Source organism: Epinephelus moara, chromosome 24 (assembly GCF_006386435.1).
Source record: "Epinephelus moara isolate mb chromosome 24, YSFRI_EMoa_1.0, whole genome shotgun sequence".
Lineage (NCBI taxonomy): Eukaryota > Metazoa > Chordata > Actinopteri > Perciformes > Serranidae > Epinephelus > Epinephelus moara.
Genome location: NC_065529.1, coordinates 34177733 through 34190596, shown reverse-complemented (window position 1 = coordinate 34190596; position 12864 = coordinate 34177733). Strand labels below are relative to the sequence as shown.

Here is a 12864-nt window from a genome sequence, read left to right as displayed (position 1 = left end):
GGGGGCAAACACTTTTTCACACAGGGCCATGTAGCTTTGGATTTTTTTCTTCCTCATTAATAAAACCCTTCATTTAAAAACTGCATTTTGTGTTTACTTGTGTTATCTTTGACTAATGTTTAAATTTGTTTGATGATCTGAAACATTTAAGTGTGGAAAACATGCAAAAAAGTAAGAAATCAGGAAGGGGGCAAACACTTTTTCACACCACTGTAAATGAGTTGGAGTGACTACCTGTTACATATCCTGCACAAATGTCTGCTGTCTGGACGGTGTAACCGACTCTGGATACCTCTTTTGGAACAGCCTCCTGACAGTTACTGTACCACTTAAGATAAGATAAGATATACTTTATTGTCCCTAAGGGGAAATTTGGCTTGGGCAAAAGTGCCGCACACAGCTGCAATCAACTTACTGTATATTATCGGTCTGGCCAGTAATAAAGTCTGACACAAAACACACACAAACACAAAGGGTACAGTCTGCACTCCACACTCACTCTCTCTTATTGAGGTGTGTGTGTGTGTGTGTGTGTGTGTGTGTGTGTGTGTGTGTGTGCGCTGTGTGTGTGGTTATGCTAATGCTTCACCTGGAAGCCAAAAGGAGATCAAGGGAGATAACAGCTCCAGTAAAAGCTCTCTGCTGCGTCCGTCTGTCATGCCGACGACTGTGCATATATTACAAAAGGAAATGCATTTGCTTCTCAGTGTCTTGAAGTGGGTGAGCAGGTGTGTGTGTGTGTGTGTGTGTGTGTGTGTGTGTGTGTGTGTGTGTGTGTGTGTGAGTGTGTGAGTGTGTGTGCCGACATGTGGTGAAATGTATGTCTTTTCATTCAAGGAATGCCTGCCTGAGCTGTACTGTGATGTGCCTTGCAGAGTGAGGTGGGGAGGAGGCAGAATGAAGATATCAGCTTTATCTCACACTAGAGCGGTCAGGCTTTGTGTAGAGAGGGGGCCGATATACTCCACTGAACAACTACTGTAGCGAAGAAGAAACAGGAGGAGAGAGAAACAACCCGAGATAAAACCTCTTCTGCTTTTTTGAATAGTAAAATTTTTCCATTTCACACCATCCAGCCCTGGAATGAAAACAGAGAGTGAACCCAAATGTTTCTGCAGCGGCTGAGCTGTTCTTGCTTACAGACAGTAAAGTATATTGTGAATATTTCCACTATTTAAATGAGTCTGAATAGCTTGATATGAATTTGTTTTTGTTGTTGTTGTTTGTTTTTGTAAACAACACTTGTCAGAGTTCATGATATTTGTTTTATGACTCAGTACTGTACAGTATGAGCCCTGATAAACCACTGATAAAAGCTTCTCTGTCGATGCTGCCAGCAGTAGAATGGACGAGATGATACAACCAGAAGTCCATTCATTCATTCATTTATTCTGCCAAATCATTAATCAGAGGAGATGAGGCGTTCTCAGCTATCTGCACTGCCAACACACAAGGGAGGTCCTGCCAGTTTTTACAGGCATTGAGTGTTTAGAGTGTCTTTCTTTGAATGAGTCAATGCAAATTGGTATAGGACGGGTCCTTATACCGATCAGACAAAACATTAAAACCACTGGTGGGTGAAGTGAATAACATTGATCATCTTGTTACAGTGCAATGTTCTGCTGGGAAACCTTTGGGTCCTGGCGTTCATGTGGATGCTACTTGACGCGCTCCACCCACCTGAACACAAGTAAACCCCCTAATGGCAATGGCACTTGTCGATGGCAGTGGCCCCCAAGCAGGACAATGCACCATGCCATAGCACAAACACTGCTCTGGAATGACCACAGCAGCTCAAGGTGTCAACATTGCCTTCAAATACCACAGATCCAAATTAGATCGAACATTTGAGAGATGTGCTGGTACCCCCGATCCACGGTGGGTGCTCCTTGGACCAGATTTGGCTCTAATCTGTCAATGCAAGGGGTCAGTTGAGGTGGTTCGGGCATCTGATTAGGATGCCTACTGGGCGCCTCTATTAGAGGTGTTCTAGGTATGTCCAATTGGTAAGAGGCCCCATGGCAGACCCAGAACACGCTGGAAAGCGTTGCTGAGGAGAGGGCTGTCTGGAATACTTTGCTCAGCCTGCTTCGGATAAGTGATTGAAAATGGATGGTTGGATAGATGGATAGATGTCAATGCATGGACACAGGACCTCTGAAGGATGTCCTTTGGTGTCTGGCACCAGGGCATTAGTTTCAGATATTTTGAGTCACGTGGGTTGTGAGGTGTGGTACAAGCACATCTTACAGATGTTTGATCAGATCGGGATCCAAGGAATTTGGAGGCCAGGTCGACACCTTAAGCTCCTTGTCACATTCTTCAGGCCTCTCCTGAGCAGTTTTTGGTGGTGAGGCATTGCTCATTGTCCTTGTACCTGGTCTGCACTGGTGTTTAGGTTGGTAGAGCTCATCAGGTGGCATCCACATGAATGTCAGAACCAAGTTTTCCCAACAGAACATTGCATTGTAACAAGACGATCAACATTTTTCACTTCACCAGTGGTTTTAATGCTTTGGCTGATCGGTGTATTTTCTACTGAAGCCTGACAGAGTGATTAATATTTTACTTTGTGATTCAAACCATCTGACAGCATGTCAACTCATTAACAACATTTTTAAGTCACTGGCAAAAAATGTCCTTGACGGAGTCAAAAACATTAAAAAATTACAAACATAACATCATTCATATCTGAAAGATGTCATACCTCAGATGCAATGAGCTCCAAACCGCGGCACTGCCTGTCCTTCTCCTTTATCAGCAGATCCCACATCTCAGGGTCGTCCTGAGACAGACTCTCCTGGCCTGTCCATGCACGATCTTCATCCGCTGCACGGGTGGCGGCATGCGACTGCTGGCAACGTACACTGAGACGAAGTGGGGCTCGCTGGCACAGTGGCTGTGGGCAGAAGAGAGGTTGCAGGGTTGGGGTGTATGATGAGAAAGAGGGAAAAGGATCAATATAGAGTATATTAGTTTTATATAGGTGTAACAGTGCTTGTGAACACATTCTTTAATACTAGATCATTGCACTAAAATGGATCTCATGACGATTGACATAAGTTGCCAAGCTTTTTTTTCATCCTGCAGATTTAGCTATTTAGCCAAAATCTTACGGATGCACTGAAAAAAATCGATAGCTTTAATGAAAGTACGGTAAAAGAACAAGACTACAGAATGTGCTGAAAGATTTCTAATGTCATAAGGAACATTTACCAAGATAAGAAAAACATTTTAAATGTGCATGTGTTGAGGAAGTAAACAATTAAATGTGCATTTTGGAGACATCGAGATGTTAGATGGAGAATGTATGTGATGATTTTACATATTTGAGGTGACACCCTGATTTGTCCCAAATAAATACGAGACATTTCAAGTCCCCTCCTCTGTTCCTCATACACTCTAATATGTGGCCAAGTATAATTAGAAACTGGCGTGTTTGCATGATATCAATAATCAGCATGGTTGTTCAATTATGCCTCTATCAGCACTTCTACAAACTGAGGGACTGACTTTTACAGCCTCAGTGTACCGAAGGAGGCATACAGAGAACAGATTCAGCACTTCCTGCTTATCTAATCTGGACCGGAGTTGGCGAGTTCTCCTGATGCTGCTGCTGCTGCAATGCCGGATGGTGTGAGTGTGCAGAGTCCATACAGTTTTCACTGTCTCTGTCTCTTTTTTCTAAGTTGAACATGAATCCAATACTGGCTTTAATTCTGGTTCTTTCACTGACTTGGTGTTGCTGCAGAAGATTCTTTGCATAGATAATATAGGCACCAAAAGATGATCATGTATTACAGCTGTATGTGTGCCCGCCTTTATAAACCTGAATCAACAGTGAGGACACTGTGTGGGAGAACACTCAGAGAAAAGTATCTCTGACAGGTTGATTGCCTTCAAAACAAATTGGCTCTCTCCAGTCATTTAATCAACAATATGATGATGACTGTTGAGATCAATCGCACCACAGCCAACATACAGTTATCATCTGTACAGGTGTGCTGGGGTGTGAGGGACAACCTCCCTTTAATAGCACCATTAAAAAGCAATTAACACAATGCTCAGGACTGGTTGAGGACACCCATGTGAGGGGGAAAATGCAATTTATGCTTATTTCATGTATTGTAAAAAATGTTTGGGTATTTCATCATTTGTAGTGGCTTTATAGCTCTGTAAATCCAGCAAAGAAACCAACTCTGTAGTTTCAGACGTTTTAAGACAAAACATTAAGAATGTTAATGTTGGGCAGAAATAATAAAAGCCGTCTGACCGACCATAGTGTCATAATTCAACATCCTTTGTAAAAAACAGTTAATAAGGATCCTTTATCCTCAGGAACAGCTTGCAGATAGCTTATCTACTCCATCGCTGTTGGGCCCATCCTCTCTACTCCGCCTCTTCATCTGCTCCCCGGGGGTGGCAGAGGGGGCAGTGGTGACACACCAGGGGAGGCAACTGGCACATTAATGGCCGATTTCTAACAGTCTCTACTCTGGCCTTCTGTCACCGGTGGCAGTGTCGATGGTGGAAAAGGGGAGAGGGCCCCCCCTCTGGGTTCTGGAAGAAGATGAGGGCCTGGGGAGACAGGTCGGGCTGCCTCTGAGGACAAGTTCCTCGCTGAGAAATCACACGGGTCATTAAATCTTGACGGGAACTGTCCTTCGCTGTCTGTGCTTCAGCTGGGACACACCGAGGCCAGGGAAAGCAGTGGCAGAGAACCCAACACAAGCCAACGCTGCCATGGTTATAGCGTAACTGACAACTGCAAAACAGACAAGGGTGCCTCTCCCCATTCCTCCTCCCTGCCTCCTCCAACTTCATCCCTGCTTTCCTTTTCCCACCCTCGTCCTGTCCCCGTCTCATCACCCAACGCTGCTAAGCACATCCAGCCAAGTAGCACTCATGCAGCATTTTTAATACTTCGTCTTGTCATGGATATCACTTCCATTTTTCCAGATGGAACAGCACTGGGCTTAAACAAGCAACACAGGTCAGTCCCTGTGGTCTGCCTCCCCTCTTTCCTGCCTCATCTCGCAGCCCTGATCATTATGGGAGATTAATTAATAAACACAAGATAAACTGATCTGGGAAAAAAGTGAGAGCCAAGATACAAGAACCAAATATGTCACAGTGGGACTATTTTTAGGCGACAGATGATGCTGTCGTTTGAAGGTGATCTTGATGAAAACTGTGCTGTGAGAAAAGGGGCGGGATAGGCCACATCAACCTGGGCGCCAAACACGCAGTAATGGCAGAGTCACAGATGCACTGCAAACTGCGTGACAATGACAAGGTAATCGTTGGCAGTTTACCTTTTCTGTCAAACATCTGTGCCCAAAGACCAATGGTGGAGAGGAAGAAAGGGGAAGAGAGAAAATCATTTCATTAATCCTTGTTTGGTATTATCTTTTTTTGCCCATTTCCTGAGGAAGCTCCTGAGGCGAGTCAATTTTACAGATGACTGCTGTCCATCAGTGGCTATACCAAACAACAATCAGCCAGGTAACAGAAACAAAACAGAAGGGACTAGAGAGGTGAAACAGTGAGAAAAAAAAAAGATATGTAAGGTTGGAGAGAAGAAGTGTCAACAGGGCAGCAGCATCCGTCAGTCTGACACGTAGTTGCCTCTTTCTCTGTCACTGACTAATAGCAGGGCTGTCCGTTACAAATTGCCCTGTGATTCAGTCTAGATAACACCAGACTGAGAAATCTGGATGGGGTGAAGAGGCGTGAAGGAACGGAGGCTGAGTCCAGGGCGACTCCACTCTATTCGGGTCAAAGGGTTGTCAGGGTGACAATCAGAGACTTAAGCAATGCCGGCAACGAAGCCAATCTCCAGGAGGCGTGGGCAGTGGAACGATACATCTATGCTTTTCACAACACGTCTTGTGGTGATGGTGAAAGAGCTTTTCACTGAGCTTACAGGTAACTCCGGGTGTCTAGCTGCATGATGAAGCTTGTACTGTTGATGTTATCAGGGTGTGTACACAACGCTCTCATTGTCTCTGTCAGGTGAAGTTAAGTAAATCAAAAACAGAAACACTTAACAAGGTTTTCCTGCACTGCAAAATCATGTTCGGGCCGCCTAAAAGCAATTTATAGCCATCTTAATATGACTTAATCAGTCATAAAACTTACTGTACTTTTATATCACCAATAAAAGGAGTGAAAATCAGTTTATGTTGGTTTCAATTCACTGGAAATCTAAAGAAAATGATAAGGGCTGTCTGGTGTGTGCAGCAAACTTGACCTGGACTGCAACTTACAATATCAATTAATCTGCCCATTATTTTCTTGACAATCAATTAACCTTTTTATCTATTTTACCTTTTTATCTATAATGTGTTAGAAACTACTGAAAATGACTTGTATAATTTCCCATGGCCTAATGTGACATTTTCACACAATTAAAGATGTAATTTAAATTGATATAAGAGCAGCACATCCTTAAATTTGAAAAGCCTGGATTAGCATATGTTGACCATTTCTTTAAAGGTATACTAAGAAGGAATTGTCACTAACTGGTTCAACACAGTATCATCGGCTAAAGTACAAGTGAAAGCCAACCCCAGATTTACTCCGCTTGGCGTTTCGCCTCGCAATATTTGCGCCTTTTGGTGCTTTATCCGCAATTTCTTTTTGGCTACTTCTTGGATGCCTGCTGCTTACGGTCTGGCACCTGGTCGCTACTTTTAAAAAAGGAGTCTTATGTGGGGCTGGAGCCTATTCCAGCTGACATTGGGTGAGAGGCAGGGTACACCCTGGACAGGTTACCAGACTATCACAGGGCTGACACATAGAGACAGACAACCATTCATGCTCACATTCACACCTACGGGCAATTTACAGTCACCAATTAACCTGCATGTCTTTGGACTGTGGGAGGAAGCTGGAGTACCTAGAGAAAACCCCCGCTGACATGGGAAGAACATGCAAACTCCGCACAGAGGGTGTCCCCCACCCCAGGGTCCAGCCAGAAGCCCTCCTGCTGTGAGGCGACAATGCTAAACAATGCACCACCGTGCCAGGTGCCACCAAATGTATTTATCCTTTCAACAACTCACTGAACTGCTCTACATGTGCTTCATTTGGATGCAGACAACTTGAGTGTGTTTTTGTGTTCATAAAGATGTAAGGCCTAACACATGCATGAGGTACACACAGCAGTCGTGTGAAGTATCCCAAGACACCGGCAGATGTTTGTTTGTTTGATGTGTCTGTAGGCTGGTCTTGACATGAGGAATACTTGAAAATTCTGAAGGTAGTAGCAGCCATCTTTCATGGAACCCCCAGTAGCTCCGAGCAACTTACAAACATCACTGCTGAAGTTAAAAAAAATGGATCAAGCCATGAAACCGGGCTGAAAAATGTGTGTTACTGTTCTGCTCCTGTTAAATGAATAAAACTGAATTCAAATAGCTAAAGATCAACTCTGCTGGGACAGTGTAATGGTAGTCCATGTCAAAAAGTGACGTGTATAAAAGAATTAAATTGGAATTTTAGTGGTGTTGGTGTGGGAGGTGATGAAGCCAGACAGGCTGTGTTTAGGGTGACAGTGAAAACTATTTCTGAGCCAACTTAAAAAAGGGGGTTAAAAAAAATTCTCAAAGCGTATTGTTGGGTAATACTGAATTCACCAGTGCCAATCTGTTGGTTTATGTTGGCAACATACAAATGAAAAAATGTAACCTCATTTCTAACTGAATCAGCCTCTGATTACTGTAACTTTAAGAAATGTTGGAGAAGCAGTTTCAAATCTTTTTTCCCAGAACCTCAAACAATAGCATAATGAGTAGGAGTTGTGCACCAAATTCCAAAGCAGCTGGGCCTTCTCACCGACAAAACACAAAGCTCTGCAAATCTCTCATCATTCAGTACCCAGCATAAAAAAGTGAAAGAGTACTTCTAGTATTGATTTTGTATACATTTTGTAAGTTACTCTGAATTGTGGCTTGAATATGCAACATAACCAAAGACGCACTGCAGCTAAAATGCCTATGGAGGGAAATTTCATGGACAGAAAATAGCATTTTTTTAACATTTAAAACCAAACATTTTGTTCGGCCTTGATATTCGGTAAAACCAGAGGAAGATCTGGAGAGGTAAATCGTTTCCTTGAAAGTCTCTCTTTCAGTCTAAATGAGTGTCACCTTTGTGGTTGCATCACTGGCATGTTGACTGTCCTCCTTTTCTAGTTTTCTCCTGCCTAGACTAAGGTCCCACCAGTGAATCATTATCAGAGAGAAAGCTAAAAAACAGCTTAAGGCATGGGATCGTCACCTTTCAGTGTTGTTACTTGTCTCTGTGTTCACACATTTACACACTTATTACTGACGATTAAACATAATCAAGTGTTAAGCACGGCAATACCTAAAAGTCAGAGATATTTGAGCAGACAAACTTCAGCCTGCAGTTCCTGCAAACACTACTGATTCCAGTACAGACATACAGCAGTATATCTAACTTAATTTTAGCTAATTTCATTTCTTTAATTACACAAAATGTCTCACAGAACAAGCTTTAAAAATATATATATAAATGCATGATTCTGTATTACTCACACTGACTTTGCTTGACTGAAGTTCACTTAAATTTGTGTCATTTTGAAGTCAAAGGTTCCTCAAAATGTTCAGAATTGAAATGTCTGGGTGCTTTTCCTACCACTATACCAGGGGTCGGTCAACATTACTAACAGATCTAAATGAGCATACATTTATATGTTTTAGCACAAGGTAATTATTCTGCAGTGGGCTTTTTTTGATTATTTGGATCTTAAATTTTGCTGTGTTGCAGATGAAAGCAAACAAATCCATACACTATTAAATATTCTATTTTCCCCCTGAGACTTTTTCCTTTTTTGATTTGGAATCCACAGCTAGTCTAGCTAAGAGGACCCAAGACTACTGTAGCCATCGCTGGTGATGTTTTAGAGGAAAAGGCGCCAAGCCGAAGACTTATGATTCATATTTTAGCTGACCAAATGTTTAAACGTTTTTGAAATCAGTGTATAGGCTACACATGTTATGTAAGAATCATTTTAGGCCCACAACAATAAATAAAGCTGCACGTTGCCTACCCCTGCACTATACGTTGAATCTAAGCTTGAACATCTCTGAAGGCCTGTTTTTAGTAAGAAGTGATCATCATGTCCTGAATTCAAAGATTCAAATTCAGCAAAATCCATCTAATTCAAACATCATCTGCACAAGCACCGAGTTCTTTCCATTCAAAAGAAAATAGCTTATAGAAGAGTAGATAAAAATCTGTGAAGAAATGCCCTCGTTAACAAGAGAAAGCAATGTCCTTAGAATTAACAACTGGGAACCTTGCTTCTTTGGCCTCTTGTACTGAGACAAAGGTTTTTAATAATGAGATTAGTAATTACTTGAACCGACTATGGAATCTTTGGAATCTGTTACCTGCAGCTACTGGCCTATTTTGGAGCACACATCCCATCATGGCCAAAGCAACTTGCTTGCCTCGTAATAACATTCTCAGCAACAGATGAAGTACTGCTTAACACCCATGTCACAAAAGTTGAGCTCCCCTTATCTTCAAACCAAACTAAAAACTGTCCTCATACAAAAAGTATGTCAGCAGCAACAAATAACTGCACAAGGCCTGACATCTTCCTCTGTCTGTGAGGACACTGCGTGCCTTAACCACAAAGAAATAAAAGTCTTGTGAGTCCTTTTGAGATTCAGTAAAGCTGCACACTTAACCACTTACCACCAAATAGGAAAAGCATGCAAGCATGTGAATCAGTCGGCTTAATGGGAAACTTCAAACACACTGACAGTGACTTAAAAAACTAGGTCTGAACACATGCCACAAGATTTTGGCACAAACTTGGCATAGCCTAGTTGTTTCAGAGAAACTACATGAAATCTGCACTTTCTCCAAAATGGGTCACTTCATAAAGTTCAGAATTTGGATATTAATAGCCCTCGACCAACTTTTTCTCCCAACACCTCCGTCACCCCGATGTCTCCACTCATCAAACAACTTGCTAAATAAAAAAGCTGTCAAATGACTAAACTTCATCAACTTTGAAATGAGATTACTGGCAACTAATATGTAATATGAAATGTCTGTTAGGGATGTTCAAGACTTATTTCCCTAACATTTAAAGCAAATTGACTAGTACATAGGCAAGCAAACACTCAGAAAACAGTCAAAATTGAGCACATTTTATCTATAAGGTTAAACATTGTCTGTAATAATATTATAAGAAACATTTAAAACTGTTAATCACATTTTCATTGTCCAAATCATATTTTAAATGCTGCTGAAATGTGTGGCACTTCGCACCATGCATTATGAACACAAAATATTTACCTACAAAATATGACAATACCTTACTAAAAAGCCTCAAAGTTAACAAATAATATTCACTTAAAACAATATTCTTTAGGAAAATAAATCTTTAAGAGACATGTCTGATTATTACAAATGCATTTTCACTGGTTGAACGCAAACACAATAATACATCTGTTGCCAACTAACGAGGGTAGCAATGTTTAACTAGTTCAACTAGTTTACTTATCATGCAAATCTCTAATGCATGTATCAAAGGGAAACAATGACTACAACTATTCTGACAAGGAAGCAGACTTTTAAGATAATAAATTAAATAGATAAAAATAGTCTAGAATCAATAGCACAATGCAATCTTGTACTTCATTACATGTTTGTAAGTAATTTAATGTTAAAGTTGAATTATTAACACTGAATCAAAGTACATGAAGGTTATAATGTTCAGTTTTTGTTAGGTCTGGTTTTGAGAAGTGTTCGCTCAACTTCACAGGTCATTTTGGTGTCTTCAGATTGTGCTGCTGTTGAATTTGTATATGTCATACTGAAAGATGTGTCAAATATTGTTGCCCAAACCATTTATACCAACAAGAGTAGATACAATATTAGAGTTTTAGCATTAGTTTTAGCTACCTGGTAACATAGTGTATAAGGTAAGTGGACCTTTGAGCTCTTATTCACCATATATACTGAGATAATATCCATATCAGGAAGTTAAGCTTGCAGCTCCCCTATTGTGATACAAACTACAGTGAGGAATCTGCTGACACTGCTGAAACAATGACCACTGCTTTGACAAAAAAAAAACAGCCTTATCTGTTACATAATTATCTCAAAGTGTGAGGTTAATATTTTCTTGGTGCCTCTACTGCACATTTCAGCCTCGTTTTGCACTTTGAACGTTATTGTGGGGCCCTTACAGTACAGCATTGTCTGTTAACCTGCACTTACATTATCTGTGTTGAGTTATCATGAATGGGGCTTTTTACTTGATCTCATAAAACCTTTTTAAGTGAGAAAACAGTGTGTGTGATGCTGATTAACTGCTGAATAATTTCATGATGTTTTTGTAACTAAATAAACCGAAAATGTGTTGAAAAAGTAAAGTTTCTGGTGACACAGAGATGTGTGGTAATCCGTGCTGTATGCCCACATGATGAAACGGAACAGTCGCTGTTGCATCATTGCACAACTGCAGCTATGTAACGTTCACTGACAGTTAGCCTGCTAGCTTACCTGCTAACTAACAACCACCAAAGATGTCAAAATGCAACAGGAGCAGTGCAGAAATGATAGCTAGCTGTTAGCTGCTGCAAATATCCCTTCATTTGGTGACTTGCTGAAACACAGGTGAGCAACTTTAAACCCCCCACGACTAACGTGACTGCCGTTAAGCTAGCTAACAGTTACACCGCACAGAAGCGATGTTACCAAACTCAAACGCACCGTCAATGAAACCATGACACAAAAACAGCTCTTTAAGACATATTTACCCGTGTGAGTTGTCTGATAGCGAAGGACAGCATGTTTGTAGGTCTCAGGCCAGATGAAGAAGCAGCACAGTCAGGCGACACACCGCTGACAGGCTCCGAAAGGGCTGTTTGAAGTTGTTGGCAACGGCTGGTTACGCTTATCCTGCCGCAAGGGCTGATGGGAGTTGTAGGGCTTTGTGAGGACATGGCCCAAACCAGCTGTGTCGTGTCCCCGTGTTACCTATCGTTTCTGCATCCGCCTCTCACTGTACTCCAGTGTTTGAGGAAGTAGTCTCTAACTGCAGGAAAAGCAGAAATACAGCCGTGTGAGAAACAGGCCAACTATGTTATGAGTCAAAGTCCTGCATTCAATATTTAACTCAGCCTGGGTAAAACTACAAAAGTATCTGCATGAAAATATACTTTTAAGTATCAAAGTAATAGTGTGTCTACTCATTATGCAAAATGGCTGATTTCAGAAAGAAAAATTATATTATTGGATTATAATTATTGATGCATTAATGTGCACATCACTAAATCTTTAATTATCACTTAGCTGGTAAAGGTGAGGCTATAATTTAAATACTACTTTAAATACTACTTTAAATAGTGGCTTAATCTATAACAATATATAATGATTTATTAGAAAATCTATATTTGTATATGCATGGTGGAGCAGTGGTTAGCATTGTCGCCTCACAGCAAGAGCCTCCTGGTTTGAACTCCAGATGGGGGGCTCAAGCCCTGGTGTGGGGGACCCCCATGTGCTAAGCTTGCATGTTCTCCCTGTGTCAGTGTGGGTTTTGTGCGGATACTCCAGCTTTGGTAATGGAAAATGAATGAATCTGCAAAGTAATTAAAGTAATCAAATACATGTACTCTAATAGAGTAAAAGTGCAATATTTAAGTTTATTTACTTTATTAATCCCCCTGAGGGGAAATTCAGTGTTTTCACTCTTGCTTGTCAATTACACACAGGTCCGAAAGACACACACACATGCACAAACAGGACCTATACATGCACAAAGTAGAGAGATGTCAGAGTGAGGGGGCTGCCCTTGGTGAGGTGCCCTGA

At 41.3% G+C, this 12864-nt stretch overlaps 1 protein-coding gene across 1 annotated transcript in view; it reads right to left on the bottom strand.

Moving 5' to 3' along the window:
* The window catches only part of shmt2 (serine hydroxymethyltransferase 2 (mitochondrial)), a 32175-nt gene extending 20222 nt beyond the window's left edge, over window positions 1–11953 (bottom strand). Inside the window, exons 1-2 of the mRNA XM_050038969.1 lie at window positions 11811–11953; window positions 2708–2899 (exon numbers count right to left, since the gene is read on the bottom strand). Of these exons, the coding sequence (XP_049894926.1) occupies window positions 2708–2899; window positions 11811–11843 (225 nt within the window). The 5' untranslated portion in view covers window positions 11844–11953. The remainder of the gene's footprint in view (window positions 1–2707; window positions 2900–11810) is intronic.
* Between the last annotated feature and the right edge of the window lie 911 nt (window positions 11954–12864).